Source organism: Oncorhynchus gorbuscha, linkage group LG10, assembly GCF_021184085.1.
Source record: "Oncorhynchus gorbuscha isolate QuinsamMale2020 ecotype Even-year linkage group LG10, OgorEven_v1.0, whole genome shotgun sequence".
Classification (NCBI taxonomy): Eukaryota; Metazoa; Chordata; class Actinopteri; order Salmoniformes; family Salmonidae; genus Oncorhynchus; species Oncorhynchus gorbuscha.
The window spans coordinates 38876333-38899885 of record NC_060182.1 but is presented as its reverse complement, the minus strand read 5'-3'; the positions used below and the strand labels follow the sequence as shown (position 1 = coordinate 38899885).

Sequence of the window (23553 nt, the reverse complement as noted above, 5' to 3'; positions counted from 1 at the left end):
AGACGTGTGGTCTCATGCCTATACAATTCCCACACCGCAACAGATGACGGACAAGGAGCCCTGAAGTTAAACAGCAGCTGGATGGGAGTGGTCCACTATGGAATCTATGGATCGCACTCATGGTTTTCCAATGTAGTCAAATAGCAGTTGTTGGCCTATACTGGTTATCTCCGTGAACATATTAAAGCTTTAAGGACTTTGTGATTATGATAAAAGCTTTCAAAAGAGGTGTTTGGAATCAACAGCCATGTCTACAGTATCTGTGGCTTACTTCTTATTGCCGTTCCTGCTTAAAAAACATATTCCACTGTAGGGCATAAATCTTAAATAGCTTTTTTTTTTATAGAGGTGATAAAAATAGACGTTTTCATGATAAACAACTTGTGTTTTTCTAGTGCTCTTCTCTCAGTCACTTCTGGAGCAGATAATGGGGATATCATTTATAACCCTATGGGGATAGTGTGTATAGTTGCCATTGAGTCCCATGTGGTTAGCAACCAGGGTAGCCCCTGAGCCTCTCCACTTCGCTGCTGCATGTTGAATGACATACAATTATTTTTTATGGACATTTTTTCCCCCTTATCCAAACAAATCATGAAGCCATAGCAATGCCTCAAAAGGTTTGTTTAAACTGCCATACCACATGCATTGTTTGGCATTTGTTTGTCAAAAGTCAAGGTTTAACCCATCCTCATCACAATTCTTTCCACCACAGTTTGTTCTTCTCCAGCTCATCCTACCATAGATAGAGAAAGGAGGTTTTAATTGTGTCCTCTATAACTCAGTATAAGAGAAAAGAAAAACAAGGAACTTGGACTTGGAGGGAAGCCTCAGTCACATCCCCCACCGGGGCAGCTGTGTCCTACTCCTTTTTTACTGCTGCTGCTATTCAAGCTTGGTCATGTGACCAACAGATAAAGACGGTTTATGTGGATACTTGGCCTGTAACCAAGCAACTCCGTTATTCATCACCTAGCAACGGATGGACCAAGGGAGGATGGGGGCTTGAGGGTTGGGTGTCTGTTGCCCCCTTTCCTAGATCTAGGCTTGAGTCATTGGGCCTCTATTATCAGCAGCACGGACAGTAGTTCTACATCAACCACAAATTCAAGTTTAGTTGGTGCAGTCATACATTTGATCAATAATATCAGCTATTTAAGTCTACCCATGTTGATGAAGGCACCCATATTGAACAGTGTTTTTTTTAACTGAATGTGGTCAGGCTGCAACTGACCATAAATATTAAAACAAGCAACAGAATATCTTGAAATGAATACAAATAATAATCACAATGACACATGTACTTCGCCTACATTTTATTTGTTTGATTTTATATAACCTTTCTTAACTAGGCAAGTCAGTTAAGAACACATTCTTATTACAACGACGGCCTACTGCGGGAGGATACATTTTTTATATTTTTTATAAATGAAATAAAAAAATATAGGACTAAACACACATCACGACAAGAGAGACAACACAGCACTACATAAAGAGAGACCTAAGATAACAACGTAGCACAGCAGCAACACATGACAACACAGCATGGTAGCAACACAACATGACAACAACATGGTAGCAACACAACATGGTAGCAGCACAAAACAGGATACAAACATTATTGGGCACAGACAACAGCACAAAGGGCAAGAAGGTAGAGACAACAATACATCACGCAAAGCAGCCACAACTGTCAGTAAGAGTGTCCATGATTGTGTCTTTGAATGAAGAGACTGAGATAAAACTGTCCAGTTTGAGTGTTTGCTGCAGCAAACTGAAAAGACGAGCGACCCAAGGATGTGTGCGCTTTGGGGACCTTTAACAGAATGTGACTGGCAGAACGGGTGTTGTATGTGAAGGATGACGGCTGCAGTAGATATCTCAGATAGGGGGGAGTGAGGACAGTGTACCGTCTAGCCATACTCCCAAGTACATGTATGAGGTGAGTACCTCAACCTCTAAACCCTCAGAGATAGTCATCACTCCCGTGGGGAGAGAGGAATACTTCTTACCAAAACACATTACTTTTGTTTTGGAGGTGTTCAGAATAATGTTGAGGGCAGAGAAAGCTTGTTGGACACTAAGAAAGAAAGCTTTGTTGTAGAGAGTTTAACATAAAAACCCGGGAGGGGCCAGCTGAGTATAAGACTGTATCATCTGCATATAAATGGATGAGAGAGCTTCCTACTGCCTGAGCTATGTTGTTGATGTAAATTGAGAAAGGCGTGGGGTACACCCTTGGTGACAGGCAGTGGCTGAGATAGCATATTTTCTGACTTTATACAATGCACTCTTTGAGAGAGATAGTTAGCAAACCAGGCCAAAGACCCCTCAGAGACAGCCCACAAGAATGGAATGGTCTACCGTATCAAAAGCTTTGGCCAAGTCAATAAAAATAGCAGCGCAACATTGCTTAGAACCAAGGGCAATGGGGACATCATTGAGGACCTTTAAGGTTGCAGTGACACATCCATAACCTGAGCGGAAACCAGATTGCATACCAGAGATAATACTATAGACACCAAGAAAGCAGTGTCAGTTGATTATTGACAGGTTTTTCCAACACTTTGACAAACAGGGCAAAATAGAAATAGGCCTAAAACAGTTAGGATCAGCTTGATCTCACTTTTAAATAAAGAACGAACCGTGGCTGCCTTCAAAGCAATGGGAACCTCCCCAGAGAGGAGAGACAGGTTAAAAAGGTCAGAGATAGGCTTGGCGATGATAGAGGCAGCAACCTTAAATAAGAAAATGTCACATCTAGTCCTGTCACGCCCTCTAGTGCTCATCCTGTGTCTCCTTGACCTGCCGCCACTTCCTCAGTGCTTTCTCCCTCTCCCTCTGTGTGTGTGTGATTGTGTGGGCAGAGACAGGTGTGCTCGAGTCAGAGCAGATCTGTTCCATTGTCAAGACTACAAATACTCCAATCCTGCCACCTCCACACTGCCAGATTGTAACCTCTGCTCAGTCAGTCCATGTTTCCAGCTGTTTGTTCCTGGTTCCCCTTGCCTGATGCTGTTTTCCTTTCCACTATAGTTCTGCCTGCTCTGACTCTGGTCCCTGTCTCCAGTCCAACTTCTCGTCAGTCCTGCTACTCTGTCCTGGATTCCTCACTTTATGCTCCCTTGGATTCCCCTCCGGACCTACTTACCCTGTCCCAACACCTCTCGCCTCACCCTCAGCCTCCGCAACTGGTTTCCGGCAACCCGCCACAGTCTCCCCTGGCCTGCACTCAATCTTCCCCCTCCCGTGTTTCAATAAATACCTTGGTTACCTCATCCCAGTCTCCTCGTCCGAGTCTGTTCTTGATTTCACCTGTTCCGCTCCGCATGACAGTAAGGGTCTAAACCCTCTGACCTAGATGTGTTTTTGGGGTCATACATTTGACTATTAGTTAAACAATCCATGATAATATCAGTGGATCATAGGGGGATCTCTCTCAGTGGATGGGAGGGCCTTCATTCTGTAAGGTTGATCTAATCACAAGAATGAATGTAGAACAGATTACACTTTTGCCACATGGTTTATATTGTGTGCTCTATAGAGCTAGGCCTATCGATTGTATGGGTTTCTTTGAAGCAGCTTGGAGGTGGTGAGACAGTTACTAGGTTAGGTTGACAAATGGAGTGTGACATTGTATCTGACTGTCGTGCATTTTTCTGCTGATCAATATGAATGAAGCAGGCTTTGGCACATAAATCTTCAAGGCATTTTTATATCATATGCAGAATATACATTTGACCTATATAGATTAAAAAACTAAAATTAGGTCAGGACTGAGCTGAAACATAATTATTTCTAAATACTGTTAAATGAAGTGATAAAAACAAAATTAAAATTCCATTACTCAAATCAGGGATATGCTAAATAGACATTTTTTTTAGTGGTCAGTTATTGCAATGAATCAATTTGTGGCAAAATATTTCAGAGTAATGCAGAATTGACGCACATTGCACAATGAGTGGGGTTCTAGGGGGGTGCTTAATGACGATGGTCTCATTTATCCAATGTGAAAAGCAGGGTTTTCTTTACTGGACATATTTACCATGACTTGCCCAATAGCATTAAAGCAGACATAGTCGTCAGGGCAACCCTTTTTTTTATTTCACTTTTATTTAACCAGGTAGGCCAGTAGAGAGCAAGTTCTCATTTACAACTGCGACCTGGCCAAGATGAAGCAAACAGTGCAACAAAAACAACAACACAGAGTTACACATGGGATAAACAGACGTACAGTCAATAACACAATAGAAAAATCTATGTACAGTGTGTGCAAATGTAGTAAGATTAGGGAGGTAAGGCAATAAATAGGCCATAGTGGAGATATAATTACAATTTAGTATTAACACTGGAGTGAAAGATGTGCAGATGATGATGTTCAAGTAGAGATACTGGGGTGCAAAATAGCAAAAAAATAACATGGAGATAAGGTAATTGGGTGGGCTATTTACAGATGGGCTGTGTACAGGTGCAGTGGTCGGTAAGCTGCTCTGACAGCTGATGCTAGGGAGATATAAGTCTCCAGCTTCAGTGACTTTTACAATTCGTTCCAGTCATTGGCAGAAGAGAACTGGAAGGAAAGGCGGCTAAAGTAGGTGTTGGCTTTGTGGATGACCAGAGAAATATACCTGCTGGAGCGTGTGCTACGGGTGGGAGTTGCTATGGTGACCAGTGAGCTGAGATAAGGCGGGGCTTTACCTAGCAAAAACTTATAGATGACCTGGAGCCAGTGGGTTTGGCGACGGATATGTAGCGAGGGCCTTCCAACGAGAGCATACAGGTCGCAGTGGTGGTTTGTATATGGGACTTTAGTGACAAAACAAATGGCACTGTGAGAGACTACTTCCAATTTGCTGAGTAGAGTGTTGGAGGCTATTTTGTAAATGACATCGCTGAAGTCAAGGATCGGTAGGATAGTCCATTTTACGAGGGTATGTTTGGCAGCATGAGTGAAGGAGGCTTTGTCGCGAAATAGGAAGCCTACCGTTCCAAACTTTGGGCAGTAGTGCAGTAGTGCTAAACAATTAGTGATTTTTTAAGTCGGTTTGATATTTTTTTACATTAAATGCACTATGCTTTATGTGGATTGAATGCTGTAACAGCATTTGTGTTGAGACAAGGTAGGGGTGGTATACAGAAGATAGCCCTATTTGGTCAAATACAAAGTCCATATTATGGACAGCTCAAATAAGCAAAGAGAAACAACAGTCCATTATTTCTTGAAGACGTGAAGGTCAGTCAATCCGGAAAATGTCAATAACTTTGAATGTTTCCTCAACTGCAGTCAAAAAACCCATCAAGCTCTATGATGGAACTGGCTCTCATGAGGACTGTCACTGGAAAGGAAGACTCAGAGTTACCTCTGCTGCAGAAGATAAGTTCATTAGAGATATCAGCCTCAGAAATTGCAGCCCAAATAAATGCTTCACAGAGTTCAAGTAACAGACACATCTCAACATCAACTGTTCAGAGGAGACTGAGTGAATCAGGCCTTCATGGTCGAATTGCTGCAACAGAAAAAACACTAAAGGACAACAATAAAAAGAAGAGAATTGCTTGGGCCAAGAAACACGAGCAATAGCTTTGTTCTGATGAGTGCAAATGTGAGATTTTTGGTTCCAACCACCGTGTCTCTGTGAGATGCAGAGTAGGATCATTTCTGCATGTGTGGTTCTCACGGTGAAGCATGGAGGAGGAGGTGTGATGGTGTGGGGGTGCTTTGCTGGTGACACTGTGGTTGATTTATTTAGAATTCAAGGCACATTTAACCAGCATGGTTACCACAGAATTCTGCAGCGATACGCCATCCCATCTGGTTTAGTGGGACTATCATTTGTTTTTCAACAGGACAATGACCCAAAACACACCTCCTGGCTGTGTAAGGGCTATTTGACCAATCAGAGTGGTGGATTGCTGCATCAGATGACCTGGCCTCAACAATCACCCGACCACAACCCAATTGAGATGGTTTGGGAAGAGTTGGATCACAGAGAACAGCCAACAAGTGCCATGAGAGTGCTCAGTTTATGTTAGAACTCCTTCAAGAATGTTGGAAAAGCATTCCAGGTGAAGCTGGTTGAGAGAATTTCAAAAGTGTGCAAAGCTGTCATCAATGCAAAGGGTGGCTACTTTGAAGAATCTCAAATATAAAATCTATCTAGATTTGTTTAACACTTTTTTGGTTACAACATGATTCCATATTCTGTTATTTCGTAGTTTTATGTGTACATTATTATTCTACAATGTATAAAATAGTAAAAATAAAGAAAAACTCTTTAATGAGTATGTGTGTCCAAACTTTTTACTGGTACTGTATGTCTAAAGACAAGCAGCTGTAACATCGCACTACCTCCAATATTATGGAATGAAGATGTAACATATTTGGGCAAATTTATTATGATAATTGTGAGGAGAAACAGGGCTACCCAGCTGGCAATGAGCACTGTATGTAGGCTGGCCTCCAAAGTCAATGCAAGGTGCAGACAGAACGTGCTTTTCATCTGATTCTGCAACCTCCACTAGAAGTAGATCATATAATTTTGTTTGCTCTGGACTCCAGTTAAGTGACATGATATATCCCTAACATGAATGACTTTCAGCTCCAAATGCAGGTGTAAAACAGTTTATTTCTTTCGCCTCTCTTGCGTTTTGAAAATGAAAAAAGTTATTACAAATGTATGGCTGTAATGACAGGCTACACAGCAATTTGGGCAGTGTTGATTTTTCCGTGTGTGGGCCTGTGATGGCATAGGCCCACCCACTGGGGAGCCAGGCCCCAGCAAATCAGAATAAATCTATCCCCAGAAAAGGGCTTTATTAAAGACAGAAATACTCCTCAGGTTCATCAGCTGTCCGGGTAGCTGGTCTCAGACGAACCTGCAGGTGGCGTAAGCCAGGTGATGAGGTCCTGGGCTTGCGTTGATACACATGGTTTGTGGTTGTGAGGCCTGTTGGACGTACTGTCAAATTCTCTAAAATGATGTTGGAGGTGGCTTATGGTAGAGACATTAACATTCAATAATCTGGCAACAGCTCTGGTGGACATTCCTGTAGTCAGCATGCCATTTGCGCGCTCTCTCAACACTTGAGACATCTGAAGCATTGTGTTGTGTGACAAAACTGCACATTTTAGAGTGGCCTAATAGAGTGGATTAATCTTATGCTACACAAAGAAAAATCATGTACATTTTCTAAACTAATCCACGTAGTTAGATTTATTGCACCCGTTACTGAAATGGTTTGTTCCAGTTTAAATGGTTTAGGTAGTGTTTTTTCACAAGTCTCCTAACCTTGAAAGTAATTCTGAATGCAGGTTGCGGGTGATTAAATATTCCATAATGTGATTTGCAGGCTTGATGTGGCCTGTAAACCAGGAGTTTCCTAACACTACTGTGCTAGAATAAAACATATGTAATGCACTGTCATAGTTCAATTTTAATGATAACATTCGCCCAGGAACTTACTTGGTGAAAGCCACAGGTCATTAAAAGGAAATAATCCAACAACTATGTCTCTGTCACTAACAAATACAGTCATGGGTGTTATTAACAAATTAATCTTAACACCATACAGTTTTAAAATAACACCCCAAAAATGATTTACGGTTAAACTACAGCTGTTCATTTCTTACACTGTCACTGTGTAACAGAGTGTAACACTGTGTAACAGAGTCACACTAAGCAAAGGGAGTCCAGTTTACTCTAAATCAAGTGTTATGTTTTACAGTAGAGTTATGCGAACACCACAATCAAGTTCCTTCAAATCAAATCAAATGTGATTGGTCACATACACATGGTTAGCAGATGTTAATGCGAGTGTAGCGAAATGCTTGTGCTTCTAGTTCTGACTGTGCAGTAATATCTAACAAGTAATCTAACAATTCCTAACAATTGTACAACAACTCCTAACAATTTTACAACAACTACCTTATACACACACAAGTGTAAAGGAATGAATAAGAATATGTACATATAACTATGTGGATGAGCGATGGCCGAACGGCATATGGCCGAACGGCATACTCATCTACATATGAGATTAGTAATGTAGGGTATGTAAACATTATCTAAAGTGGCATTGTTTAAAGTGACTAGTGATACATTTATTACATCCAATTTTTAATTATTAAAGTGGCTCGAGATTTGAGTCAGTATGTTGGCAGCAGCCTCTCTATGTTAGTAGTGATGGCTGTTTAACAGTCTGATGGCCTTGAGATAGAAGCTGTTTTTCAGTCTCTCGGTCCCAACTTTGATGCACCTGTACTGACCTCTGTTCCTTTGAACCCTTTAAGATTAAAATGGTGAACACTGCAACAGAGATAAATCCTCAACACTTTCAAAAGTGTTATTTTAACACCACCAGTACAGTGGGACTCATATGTTCACTAAAAATAGTGTACATTTTACACAGCCATTCCCAACGATGCAGAGTTTAAAAATAATAATACAAATAAAATAGGAATAAAATAAAATGTTGCTATATACAGGGAGTACCACTACCCGATTAATGTGCAGAGGTGCAAGGTATTTGAGGTAGATATGTAAATGAAGGCAGGGTAAAGTGACTAGACATTGATAATTGATAATAATAAGAGTAAAATAAAGAACAGAGTAGCAGCAGCAAACGATGAATGTAAAAAGTGTTTGTGTATGGATGTGCATGTGTTTGTGTTGTGTCAGTAAGCTTATGTGTCTACAGTGCCTTCAGAATGTATTCACACCCCTGTATTCACACCCCACATTTTGTCGTGTTACAGCCGGAATTTAAAATAAATTCAATTGAGACGTTTTGTCACTGGCCTACACGCAATATCCCATAAAGTCAAAGTAGAATTATGTTTTTAAAAGTGTTTACAGGTTAATTAAACATTTTAAGCTGAAATGTCTTGAGTCTTGAATGTCTTGAACCCCTTTGCTATGGCAAGCCTAAATAAGTTCAGGAGTAAAAATTTGCTTAACAAGTGATTTTATTTTATGACAACCTCATCTCTGTACCCCACACATACAATGATCTGTATGATCCCTCAAGTCGAACAGTGAATTTTCAAAAACAGAGTCAACCACAAAGACCAGGGAGATTTTACAATGCCTCGCGAAGAAGGTAATCAATTGTAAGATCGGTTAAAATAAGCAGACTGAATATCTCTTTGAGCATGGGGGATATTATTAATTACACTTTGGATGGCGTATCAATACACCCAGTCTCTACAGAGAAACAGGCGTCCTTCCTAACTCAGTTGCCAGAGAACATCTCAGCTTTGGCACAAAAAAAGGTTGGTGTATAATTAAGAACAGTATCTTGCAGGATTCAATAGTTGGAATTCTAAGACTTGTTGCCCTGACATTTTCTCTGTGATTGTCATTCTAATGGAATCCAGAAAGAACAAGACCCTGTACTCTAACATTTACATCAAAATGTGCAAAGTTATGGGCAAAGACACAAAACATCCACATTACAGTAAATAGTTTTCTTGATCAAATAACATGGAAAACAACCACTTTTTGTGCAGTGTTAATTTAAAATCCTACAATACGCTTAATGTAAATAAATGTACATTACTGTATTTTACATTGGCAGGTCATCTAGGTTTGTACCTGTAGACTTTCGATCCCCATGAAGTAAAACAATGCACAATACAGTAATTAAGTACATTGAGACATCAAGTGGTTTGTGATGATGTGCCTCAGTTGGCAGAGCATGGTACTTGCAATGCTAGGGTTGTGGGTTCTATTCCCATGGGGGACCAGTATGACAATGTATGCACTCACTACTGTAAATTGCTCTGGATTAGGGTCTTCTAAAATAGAAAAGGAATAAATAGACCATTTTAAGTTTTTACATAGGAAAAAGTTGCATTTGCAAGGTATTTCAAGAAACTGGAAAACATATATCAAGCAAGTATTTTTATATTCAGATTATCAGATTAACTGTTTTGTACAGATAATTATCAGACTACAAAATGCTGGTAGACACTCAAATACACTTAGTTTAAATGTACATTTAGTTTAAAAGTAGTGTACTGGGCCTTTACTGGTCCTGTATAAGCACCCCCTCCAAAATAATCGCAGCACCCTCAACCCCAAGCTTCTTACTGCGGATATGACCCTGTACAGAATACAAAAATATTCCAAAACATGCATCCTGTTTGCATCAAGGCACTAAAGTAACTGCAAAAATGTGGCAAAACAATTAACTTTTTGTCCTGAAAAAAAGTGTTATGTTTAGGGCAAATCTAATACAACATACAACTGAGTAACACTCTCCATATTTTCAAGCATAGTGGTGGCTGCATCATGTTGTGGGTATGCTTGTAATCGTTAAGGACTGGGGAGTTTGTCAGAATAAAAACTAAATGGAATGGAGCTAAGCACGGGAAAAATCCTAAAGGAAACCCTGGTTCAGTCTGCTTTCCACCAGACACTGGGAGATGAACTCACCCTTCAGCAGGACAATAACCTAAAACACAAGGTCAAATCTACATTGGTGTTGCTTACCAAGAAGACAGTGAATGTTACTGAGTTTTGACGTGTATCTACTTGAAAATCTATGGTAAGATCTGTAAGATGGTAAGAATGGTTGTCTAGCAATGATCAACAACCAATTTGACAGAGCTAGAAGAATTTTGAAAAGAATAATGGGCAAATGTTGCACAATCCAGGTGTGGAACGCTCTTAGACGTACTCAGAAAGACTCATAGCTGTAATCGCTGTCAAAGCTGCCTTTTTGTTGTACTTTTACTGCAATTGGTAGGGAAAGTCTTGTCCCATTCCTGCAACTCCCCTACGGACTTGGGAGAGACGAAGATCGAGAGTCATGCGTCCTCCGAAACACAACCCTGCCAAGCCGCACTGCTTCTTGACACACTGCTTGTTTAACCGAGAAGCCAGACGCACCAATGTGTTGGAGGAAACGACCGAAGTCAGCTTGCAGGTGCCCAAGGAGTCGCTAGAGCGCTATGGGACAAGGAAATCCCGGCCGGTCAAATCATCTCCTAACCCGGACGACGCTGGGCCAATTGTGCTCCGCCTCACGGGTCTCCCAGTCACGGCCGGCTGTGACACAGCCTGGGATCGAACCTGGGTCTGTAGTGATGCCTCGAGCACTTTGATGCAGGGTCTTAGACTGCTGCACCACTCAGGAGGCCCCAACATTTTTTTTGGGTTGAGCACATGCCCCCCAAAAGGTCTGTGCACAGCCCTGTAGGCATATATCGGTGATGGAGAGCCTACGTACTAGCATAACCTACAATAAGGCAGACATAAATGATTCTGGATTATTTAGCCTTTTATAGAGCAGAAAACAATCTGATGCTGTGAAAGCTGTTACAATGTTACTACCTTCACTCACTACAATGACACACTGTTACACTGCTGCAACAAAGTCTGTCTTCCTCTCCTATCAGCAAAGTAGCTCGCTCTTTTATAAACTATTTTGAGGTAGGCATATGGATGATTTGTTTTTAATACTGAGAACATATTCTGATTGTATAGAACAAGTGTCCAAACATTTTTGTTAGAGTTTGATTCTAATTAAATAAGGTTTTCCTCACCATCGTGAGTGCATATCCGTCCACGTGAGTCAGGCTGGGCAATGCCTGCTGGAAGCTCTACTGCCTGGAACATGGGATCCAGCCACATGGACAGATGCGACAAGACCATCGGAGGAGGAGATGACTTCTTCCTCACCTTCTTCAGTGAGACCGGTACAGGAATTTATGTCCCCAGGGCTGTGTTTGTAGACATGGAGCCTACAGTCATAGGTAAGCCTTGTTTCTTATCGAAAAGAGGTGTGGCTGCATATGATTCCTTGCTTTCTTGGTATTGAGCTCCTCATTCAAGACCTTCATGAGCTGCTAATTTTCTCTCCTCAGATGAGGTGCGCACTGGAACTTACCGCCAGTTATTCATCCTGAACAACTCATTACTGGCAAAGAGGATGCTACCAACAATTACGCCTGTGGACACCACTATTGACAAAGAGATCATTGACCTGGTGCTGGAAAGGATCCGCAAACTGGTGGGTATATTCATGAATGAATAAATTAATGAATTAAATGTTTGATCAGCTAAATAATTTGAATGTGGAATCTTAAACGTATCTTTACCGTGCTTTCAGAAAGTACTCACACCCCTTGACTTTTTCCACATTTTGTTGTGTTACAGCCATTGGCGGCAGGTAGCCTGTTGCTTAGAGCATTGGGCCAGTAACCGAAAGGTTGCTGAATAATTGAATCCCTGAGCTGACAAGGTAAAAATCTGTCGTTCTGCCCCTGAACAAGGCAGTTAACCCACTGTTCCTCAGTAGGCTGTCATTGTAAATAAGAATTTGTTCTTAACTGACTTGCCTAGTTAAATAAAGGTTACTTTTTTACATTTTAAATAAACAGCCTTTGTTTTTCAGGATAAAAATAAATGGAATGGGGCTAAGCACAGGCAAAATTCTAGAGGAAAACATGGTTCACCTTTCAGCAGCACAATAACCTTAAACACAAGGCCAAATCTACACTAGAGTTTGTTACCAAGAAGACAGTGAATGAGTGGCCTAATGACAGTTTTGACTTAAATCTACTTGAAAATCAATGGAAAGACCTAAAAATGGTTGTCTAGCAATGATCAACAACCAATTTGACAGAGCTTGAAGAATTTTGAAAATAATAATGGGCAAATATTGCACAATCCAGGTATGGAAAGCTCTTAGAGACTTGCCCAGAAAGACTAATCGCTGTCAAAGGTGCTTCTACAAAGTATATATACATATATTTTACCTTTATTTAACTAGGCAAGTCAGTTAAGAACAAATTCTTATTTTCAATGACAGCCTAGGAACAGTGGGTTAACTGTCTGTTCAGGGGCAGAACAACAGATTTGTACCTTGTCAACTCAGGGGTTTGAACTTGCAACCTTCCGGTTACTAGTCCAACGCTCTAACCACTAGGCTACCCTGTCACCCCGGGGTGTAAATACTTATGTAAATGAGATATTTCTGTATTTCATTTTCAATACATTTGTTAAAATTTCAAAAACATGTTTTCACTATCATTATGGGGTATTGTGTGTAGATGGGTGAGACAGAATATATTTAATCCATTTTGAATTCAGGCTGTAACACAATAAAATGTGGAATAAGTCAAGAGGTATGAATACTTTCTGAAGGCACTGCACATGTTCCTTTTTTTATCCTCAAGCTGATCAGTGTACAGGCCTTCAGGGCTTCCTGGTTTTCCAAAGCTTTGGAGGTGTTACTGGCTCATGTTTCACCTCCCTGCTGATGGAGCGCCTGTCTGTTGACTATGGCAAGAAGTCCAAACTGGAGTTCTCCATCTATCCAGCTCCCCAGGTGTCCATAGCTGTGGTGGAACCTTACAACTCCATCCTGACCACCCACACCACCCTAGAGCACTCTGGCTGTGCCTTCATGGTGGATAATGAGACTATATATGACATCTGTAGTAGGAACCTCGACATTGAGCATCCCACCTAAACCAACCTCAACAGGCTCATTAGCCAGATTGTTTCCTCCATCCCTGCTTCCCCTCGATATGATGGTGGCCCTTAATGTTGATCTGACAACTGGTGCCCTGTCCACGTATTAATTTTCCTCTAGCTACCTATGCCCCAGTTATCTCTGCAGAGAAGGCTTACCATAAGCAGCTCACAGTCTCTGAAATCACCAACGCCTGCTTTGAGTCAGCTAATCAGATGGTGAAATGTGACCCTTCCCATGGCAAGTACATGGCATTTTGCCTTCTGTTCCATGGTAATGTGGTGCCCAAGTATCTCAATGCTGCAATTGCCACCATCAAGACCAAACACAACATCCAATTTGTTGATTGGTGCCCAACTGGCTTCAAGGTTGGACTCTACTATCAGCCTCCCACTGTGGTCCCTGGTGGAGACCTGGCCAAAGTCCAGAGGGCTGTGTGCATGCTGAGCAACACCACTGCTGTGGCAGAGGCCTGGGCTCGTCTTGACCACAAGTTTGACCTGATTTACGCCAAACGTGCCTTTATGCACTGGTACAGTTGAAGTCGGAAGTTTATATACACCTTAGTTAAATACATCTCAACTCATTTTTTCACAATTTCTGACATTTAGTCCTAGTACAAATTTCATGTCTTATAGGTCAGTTAGGATCGCCACTTTATTTTAAGAATGTGAAATGTCAGAATAATAGTTGAGAGAATGATTTACTTCAGCTTTGATTTCTTTCATCACATTCCTAGTGAGTTAGAAGTTTACGTACACTCAATTAGTATTTGGTAACATTGCCTTTCAATTGTTTAACTTGGGTCAAATGTTTTGGGTAGCCTTCCACAAGCTTCCCACAATAAATTGGGTGAATTTTGGCCCATTCCTCCTGACAGAGCTGGTGTAACTGAGTCAGGTTTGTTGGCCTCCTTGTCCATGTTGAAGACCCATTTGCAAACAAGCTTTAACTTCCTGACTGATGTCTTGATATGTTGCTTCAAAATATCCACATAATTTTCCTACCTCATGATGCCATCTATTTTGTGAAGTGCACCAGTCCCTCCTGCAGCAAAGCACCCCCACAACATGATGCTACCCCCGTGCTTCACTTTTGGGATGGTGTTCTTCGGCTTGCAAACCTCCCCCTTTTTCCTCGAAACGTAACGATGGTCATTATGGCCAAACAGCTCTATTTTTGTTTCATCAGACCAGAGGACATTTGTCCAAAAAGTCCGATCTTTGTCCCCATGTGCAGTTGTACACCGTAGTCTGGCTTTTTTATGTCAGTTTTGGAGCAGTGGCTTCTTCCTTGCTGAGCGGCCTTTCAAGTTATGTCGATATAGAACTCGTTTTACTGTGGATATATATACTTTTGTACCTGTTTCCTCCAGCATCTTCACAAGGTCCTTTGCTGTTATTCTGGGATTGATTTGCACTTTTCGCACCAAAGTATGTTCATCTCTAGGAGACGGAATGTGTCTCCTTCCTGAGAGGTATGACCGGTGCGTGGTCCCAAGCTGTTTATACTTGCATACTATTATTTGTACTGATGAACGTGGTACCTTCAGGCATTTGGAAATTGCTCCCAAGGATGAACCAGACTTGTGGAGATCTACAATTTTTTTTCTGAGGTCTTGGCTGATTTCTTTTGATTTTCCCATGATGTGAAGCAGAGGCAATGAGTTTGAAGGTAGGCCTTGAAATACATCCACAGGTGCACCTCCAATTGACTCAAATGATGTCAATTAGCCTATCAGAAGCCTCTGAAGCCATGACATAATTTTCTGGAATTTTCAAACTGTTTAAAGGCACAGTCAACTTTGTGTATGTAAACTTCTTACCCACTGGAATTGTGATACAGTGAATTATAAGTGAACAAATCTGTCTGTAAACAATTGTTGGAAAAATGACTTAGTAGATGTCCTAGCTGACTTTCCAAAACTATAGTTTGTTTACAAGATATTTGTGGAGTGGTTGAAAAATGAGTTTTAATGACTCTAACCTACGTGTATGTAAACATCCGACATCAACTGTATGGTATGTGGGTGAGGGCATGGAGGAGGGAGAGTTCTCTGAAGCCAGAGAGGGCATGGCAGCCCCAGAGAAAGATTATGAAGAGGTGGGGGTTGACTCCATTGAGGGTAAGGGATAGGAGTACTAAATGGAAAACTAGGTGCTACTTATTCAGGAAGCAGAAGTTCTAAACATGATTTCAAAAGCATTTGTATTAAAATGCAGTGAATCAAGTGACTACTGTATTGGAAAAATGAATTTATTGTCTGACAAAAGTATTTTCTCTTTTTAAATAATTGTCTTATTAAATGTATTTCAGTTTGTATATCTATAGTTGTCATGAATTTGGTAAATAAAGCACACAATCAGGTTTTAGTAACACTTTACATTGTTGTTTTTATTCCTGTGAAATAACACTGTAATAATATTGTTAACAATATTGTATTTACATTTTGTTACATAATAGTTTAGTTATAATTTATAATGTAAATGTACTGCTTTTGAAATGTAATAAATGTACTACTTATGTCACTAATCCTGACTAGTTGTGTTTGCGTTGTCTTTCATTGAATGAATGGCAGGTTAGATTTTTTCGTCATGAATCTTGTTCTGGAGGCAGCTCTGCAGTGTGGTCACTAGGTGGCACAGCCACAAATTCGTGAAGTCTAATTTAAACCTTAACCTAACCCTAATCTTAAACCTAGCCGTAAGCACACCACTAACCCTACTGCCTAACCCTAACCTTAAATTAAGACAAAAAAGCAATATATATATATTTTTTATAAATGTTTACATCGAAGCCATTTTTACAACTTTGCAGCTTGCATATCAAGTCTAACGGGGAAATCGCTTAGGTTTGCCTCCAGATGAAGACTCATGACAATAAACGTCAATTTGTGAACGAATGGCAGGCAGTTGACCTGTTTTCCTGAAGTTTCAGGCTCGATACAGTTTAGGCTACAGCTTCTAAGGAGCATATACTGTTCAGTAAAAATAACCTATTCAAATAATTAATGACACTAAGGAAAGAAAATCTGTGCATGAAGGCTAGAAGCTTTCCCCCAGACATAGCCTAATACTGAATAGCATTACGGTTGCGTCACTCATGGGATTATCTTCAGATATCGCACACCTCAAATTGCAGGCTTCTGAAACGAGCTCATCGTTATTTGACTTTTTTCTCCTCATCCCCTGCACAAAAAGCTATCATGGTGAGCATAGTCGACATATTTTCGGTGACATATTATGTAATGTGTAAATTCAACAATTTCAACCATTTTGATCAGGTGTTTTTTAGTCATTTAATGTGTGGGACAGTCCTGATTTGCATCCATGGGCTCTGTGACATTTGTCAAATAGAAACGATCGAAATAGCCTTAATTGATTTATTGTTTTTTTTAAACAAATATTGTGTAAACTTATGTCAAATTTTCTGAACTCAAAGCAGGTAAATATAATGGGGTTAATAGAGATGTAAACTTTGTGGGGACCGGCAATGAATGGATCTGCGCTGTAGCCTACTTCTCCAAAATCCTTTGGTCAGTGCAAACAGTAGGCTAAATCAGATTAGGCATGTTCAACGCTGGTCAACGTGGACAGTCGTCTCACTGCCATTTAATGGACGAATCTATTTACTTTCTTAGACTGTATGGCATGTATATTTTCCAGTGTATTTTAGTAGGCTATCTATATTTTTGCCACTTGCTATGAGAGATTGAAAACAAAAAAATGCTACATGTGTGTGTGTGTGGCTATATTTGCACTTTTGGTTTCTCCTATTCACCTGCTGCAGCGGTTATTGAAATATATTTATTCAAGGGGAAAAAATATTATTATAACAATGGGAATGAATTTCAGTATAAATCTGTATGTGGTTTGACTAATCTCATAATGTTTTAAAGAGACAGCAGCAAATGAAACTTGCTGACCTAGATAATCCCCTCCATATGCTGCGCAGTCAGAGGACAACACAACACTAAAACACACCCGTAGAACAGTAGGCTAAATCAAATCAGAACCTGTAGGAATCTTAAAGAATGTTTGATTATTCAGGGTTATACCATGGCATTGTTTAATATTTATTTCTGATCGGATTGAAGGGCATTTTAGAGTGTGTATAATTTCCCTATAACGAACAGTATATTTTCACGGTAGAATTCAATGGCTATAGTTCATTCTTACATATTCTATGTTTGAGCTGCTTTTGAAGCAAAATTCGAATTGAAAACATTATTGGCATTGTTGAATTTGCTTTTCATAATGGCAAACTAGGACAGATGGTTCGGTTAGCTAAACTACCATGGCAACTACTGTATCTATCTAGTAAATGTATTAGCTACTTCAGTGGATGTTGAAAACATTGCTACTGGCAAATGAAAACATGTATCGAGATAAATGTGTTAAATTATAGCCATGGTATAATTGTGATAATCAACTCGGGGCTCTATGCATTATCTGGAAAATAATGCAAGTTCGTGGAAGGTCAGTTCCACTCTGCTAGCACATCGTGGAACACACCTTCCACGTTTTTTCATAAATATCCATAACATGCATAGCCCCTCATTGATTATCCTTTAGATATAATAAGATAATAGAATATAGAACAGCAATAAAGAATGGTCCATATAAGAGCAATCTAACATTTGGCTGAGATATCATAATTTGTTATTCCACACAGCAAATTCTCCAGTGTTAAGTTTAACATTGGGAGTGTTTTTTTTCTTAGGGGTGGATCAGTTTAATATTGCTGAAAGACTGTTGCTTCCATCAATGTAATTGTCTACATCATATCCAATCCCCCATATCTTTATTTGATAAATATATATATATATATATATCCATATACATACACGTACATACACATATGCATACATATACACATATATACATACACATACCTATATAGATATACATACTTTTTAAAAGAATATACCTTTATTATTCTCTGCAAACCCTACCATCCTCCCCCCAATTGGAGTAAACAATAACACTTATAGGCTTCTACCTTCAGTTTATGCATCTTATACACATTTTACAGACACAGTCTATTTTACAATAGTTATATTTTGTTTGTTTTTGGTCCTTCCTCTATTGCTGATGTCCCTCCAGATTGATTTCTATTTGTAACTGTGCTATTTCACAACATTTCTGAACCTATATACATTTTACAGACCCTGTATGTTTTACATTGGTTATCTTGTTATTAGTCCCACCCTTCAGCTTCATTAAACCCCTCCTATCTATCTCTTAAAACTATCCTTTTTGGATTTCTATTTGCCATATATTTTTCAACTGTGCTGTGATGCTTCACAAAAGTACTGAACTGTTCTATTCTCATAGCTTCTACAGATTGTAAATAAATAAATAAAACATTTGCTAAAATATATATTTTTTTGGGGGGGGCTGCCTCTCCTGGCCACGCTGCTTGGTCCTTTGGTGGTAGGTAGTTCTGTCACGGCCGTCTTCCTGGAAGGAATAAGTGGACCAAAGCGCAGCGTGGCGTACATTTCTGTTTATTTAGGTAAATGTCGCCAACAAAACACAGAAACGACCGTAAAGCTTAACAAAGGCACGGGGACTGCCCCTAACAAAAACAACTTCCCACAAATAACAAAGGGACAAAAGCTGCCTAAGTATGATTCCCAATCAGAGACAACGATAGACAGCTGTCCCTGATTGAGAACCATACCCGGCCAAAACATAGAACTAAAGAACATAGAATACAGAACATAGAACGCCCACCCAAATCACACCCTGACCAAACCAAAATAGAGACATAAAAAGCTCTTTAAGGTCAGGGTGTGACAGAGGCCTCGATTTTTTAAAAATTAACTGGATCTTTATATATACCACTTGGGTCCTGTTTCAGTAATAATTATATCAGACCATCTTGTTGCGTGTCCGATAATCTACCATTTATATAGGAGTGGTTAAAACATGCTAATAACGGTCCTCTGAGTATATAAAAAAAGTTTGGTATACTTCCACTGGTATGCTATCCAGCCCTGGAGTATCCCCGCCTTAAAGCCTTTAATTGCATAAAGACATTCCTCTGTAATTTGGCCTTCACACAAATCTTTCTGTACAGATGTTCATTTTACATTATTATTAGGGAAAACATCCATACAATTAGCTTTGGTTGGAGGAGACTGAAATGAAAACATATTCTTAAAGTCTTAAACTTCCTCTTTCAAAGTATCATTCGGTGAATCATGCGTGACTCCATCATTTGTAACAAGTTTCAATAAAACATTTTCTGGTAGCATTTCTAGATTGAAGATTGAAAATGTATTTGGTGCAGTTTTCCCCATATTCCATCCAGTTCGCTTTATTTTTTATAATATATTACACTGGATCTTTCTTGAATAAGTTCCTCTATTTCTTTTTGTTTTTCCTCTAACTTATTCTGTGCCTCTATGATACAGTTGAGAGTGTTAAATTAACACTGAAAGTGTTGCCCAGTATAGACACTGGAACAGTGTTGAATTAACACACTGCTGTATTGCAGGTGGATTCGAATAATTGCTTGTTAAAATATCAATGTTTTTGAATTGGCATTGGTTGATTAATTAATCTTATGCTTCTGAAATATAAATTACATACATTTTCTAAACTTATTTCACCCGTTACTGAAATGGTTGTTCCAGTTTAGATGATTTAGGTAGTCTCATATTCAGTCTTCCTAACCCTGGCAGTCATTCTGAATGCAGGCTGCGGGTGTTAAAAACATTCAGAAGGTTAGATATCCACATTCTGTTTGGATTTCAATAGGAATTACACATCATTTTGCAAGTCAGAATAATGTGACAGGTTATGTGAAAAACCCCAAATGTTGGGTTACCCCATATTTTATTCACTTAAATGCTGGGTGTTTTTTATGTAATCCATAGATTATTTTCAATAGGCATGGCTCATTAGGGGCTTGGCTTTTAAACAGTTATTTTTGGACACCCGTGAGAGTACATGTCAATCCTGTTAACCATGTTAAGTTTGAACACGGCAATGTTACATTTTCCTTGAATATTTTTGCACAGTACATATTGTAACACAAAAATATTAATATAATTATTTACATATTGCAACAAAGTGGTTACTATCCCATTGGGGTTATCACTTTAGAATTTGCATAAGCTTTTAAGGAACTCACACATTTCTATAAGATTAATTAAAGCTACAAAATAGTCCGTGTTCAACTGTAACATGTGATGACAATTAGAACAGAATAGATTAACCAGTATGACATTTACTCTCACGGGTGGCCAAAAATAACATTACTGAAAGCCAAAACCCTACTAAACCAAGCCTCCAGTCTCCTAATCTGACTTGCTGTGTCATATCTCAATAACCCAGCATCATCAAACCTTGCCCTAAAAAAACCCCAGAAGGCCTAGATTAATTCAGATCAAGTGTTTAACCAGCAAGAGCAGACACCTGCATCGTGGATGTTTTGGCGGAACTGCGCTGGAGCCGTCAAATCGGTGAGCAGCTGCTCTTGTAATCATTGTCACAAAGCCACACCCGCCACACTCGAGTTAGAAGTTCAGAACGAGAACGTGTAGACTATAAAGAAATAATTACATTCAAATGGAAAAAATCATTACACTAAATAATAATTCAACTAATCAAGATGTAGATTACATCTCACATTCCAGTATTCAAACTTGTAAACAAAGCTGCATGGGATTTCTGTTTTTGCAACTCGGTACAGCCAATGGCAATGTCCACTTTAGGTACAGTATAATGCCAGGAGCCGCATGTGGATTTGATATCTCTAATGCAGTTCCACCTCTGACACCGCCAAAACATCTGATTGAATAGAGCCCTATGTGACACAGCAGTTGGGTCATCCAAACAACCCAGTATGTTTTAGTGTATGCCCTCAAAATAAGGCCTTATGAAATACATAATGTATTAAAATAATAAATAATTATGTTTTAATGATAAGATATTCACTTAGGATCTCACACGGTGAAGTCCATGGGGTTGAAAATTAAAAAGTGTCTAGACACTTCCAACTCAACTCTGGACCTCAAAGCCAGTTCCACTGCTTTTTTCATTGTTCCCCTCTAATCACTGACCAGAGAGACCAGATGGGTGCAATTAAGTGTCAGGTAGAACAGAAAACTAGCAGGCCTTGGACCTTCGAAGGATAAGAGTTGAATACCACTGCTCTAGCCTATTTTGGGTTATTGCGAACCTCCTTTCAAATAAAACATTTCTTCCTCTTCACCCTAGCGCGAGTGCATCTCTATCCACGTGGGTCAGGCTGGTGTCCAGATTGGCAATGCGTGCTGGGAGCTCTACTGTCTGGAGCATGGGATCCAGCCGGATGGACAGATGCCATCTGACAAAGCCATCGGAGGAGGCGACGACTCCTTCAACACCTTCTTCAGTGAGACTGGGGCTGGAAAGCATGTCCCCAGGGCTGTGTTTGTGGACCTGGAACCCACAGTCATAGGTAAGCTTTCGCTCTTAAGAAAAAAAGGTTATACTTAGAACCATAAAGGGTTCTTTGGCTTGTCTCTGTAGAACAGGGGTATTGAAATCTTATACGAGGTCCAGAGTACTGCTGGTTTTCTGTTACCTGATAATTAATTGCACCCATTTGGTGTCCCAAGTCTACATCTACGTTTTTCATAAGCTGCTGATTTTTTTCTCCTCAGATGAGGTGCGCAGTGGGACCTACCGGCAGTTATTCCATCCTGAACAGCTCATCACTGGCAAAGAGGATGCTGCCAACAACTACGCCCGTGGACACTACACTATTGGCAAAGAGATCATCGACCTGGTGCTGGACAGGGTCCGCAAACTGGTGGGTACCACAGAATTAATAAAATATTTGATCAACTATCTGATCCGACTGTGGACTCCTTTTATTGACATGTTCCTCTTTCTCCTCAGTCTGACCAGTGTACAGGTCTTCAGGGCTTCCTGGTTTTCCACAGCTTTGGAGGAGGCACCGGCTCTGGTTTCACCTCTCTGCTGATGGAGCGCCTGTCTGTTGACTACGGCAAGAAGTCCAAGCTGGAGTTCTCCATCTATCCAGCTCCCCAGGTGTCCACAGCTGTGGTGGAACCTTACAACTCCATCCTGACCACACACACCACCCTAGAGCACTCTGACTGTGCTTTCATGGTGGATAATGAGGCTATATATGACATCTGTCGTAGGAACCTTGACATTGATCGTCCCACCTACACCAACCTCAACAGGCTCATTAGCCAGATTGTTTCCTCCATTACTGCTTCCCTTCGATTCGATGGTGCCCTTAATGTTGATCTGACAGAGTTCCAGACCAACTTGGTGCCCTATCCCCGAATTCATTTTCCTCTGGCCACCTATGCTCCAGTTATCTCTGCAGAGAAGGCTTACCATGAGCAGCTCTCTGTGGCTGAAATCACCAATGCCTGCTTTGAGCCGGCCAATCAGATGGTGAAATGTGACCCTCGCCACGGCAAGTACATGGCATGTTGTCTTCTTTACCGTGGTGATGTGGTGCCCAAAGATGTCAATGCTGCTATTGCCACCATCAAGACCAAACGTTCTATTCAGTTTGTTGACTGGTGCCCAACTGGTTTCAAGGTCGGCATCAACTATCAGCCTCCCACTGTAGTCCCTGGTGGAGACCTGGCCAAAGTCCAGAGGGCTGTGTGCATGCTGAGCAACACCACTGCTATTGCAGAGGCCTGGGCTCGTCTTGACCACAAGTTTGACCTGATGTACGCTAAACGTGCCTTTGTGCACTGGTATGTGGGTGAGGGCATGGAGGAGGGAGAGTTCTCTGAAGCCAGAGAGGACATGGCAGCCCTGGAGAAGGATTACGAAGAGGTGGGGGTTGACACCGTCGAGGGTGACGGACAGGAGGAGGGAGAGGAGTACTGAGTGTTCATGCATGGACGCCCTTGGCTCCCGTATCTTATAGTAGCACATTTTCAAAACCAATGCATTTCTTCTTACAGTTTGATATTTTCTTGCTTCTTGTTTAGGTTTAAGCACAACTGGTTTGCTGTAGTGACAATCACAGATTTGTTTGTTTCATTAAAGATTCACCAATAAAAGTGTGTGTTTAAATTGA

At 40.4% G+C, this 23553-nt stretch overlaps 1 protein-coding gene and 1 pseudogene across 1 annotated transcript; both read left to right on the top strand.

Annotated features, from left to right (window-relative positions):
- The first annotated feature begins 1933 nt into the window (after window positions 1-1933).
- LOC124046890 lies at window positions 1934-15618 on the top strand (annotated as a pseudogene).
- A 915-nt stretch (window positions 15619-16533) lies between these two features.
- LOC124046044 (tubulin alpha-1B chain-like) lies at window positions 16534-23553 on the top strand. Its single transcript, XM_046365993.1, has 4 exons — window positions 16534-16690; window positions 21714-21936; window positions 22142-22290; window positions 22380-23553. The coding sequence occupies exons 1-4, from the start codon at window positions 16688-16690 to the stop codon at window positions 23358-23360; spliced, it is 1356 nt and encodes a 451-aa protein (XP_046221949.1). The 5' UTR covers window positions 16534-16687; the 3' UTR covers window positions 23361-23553.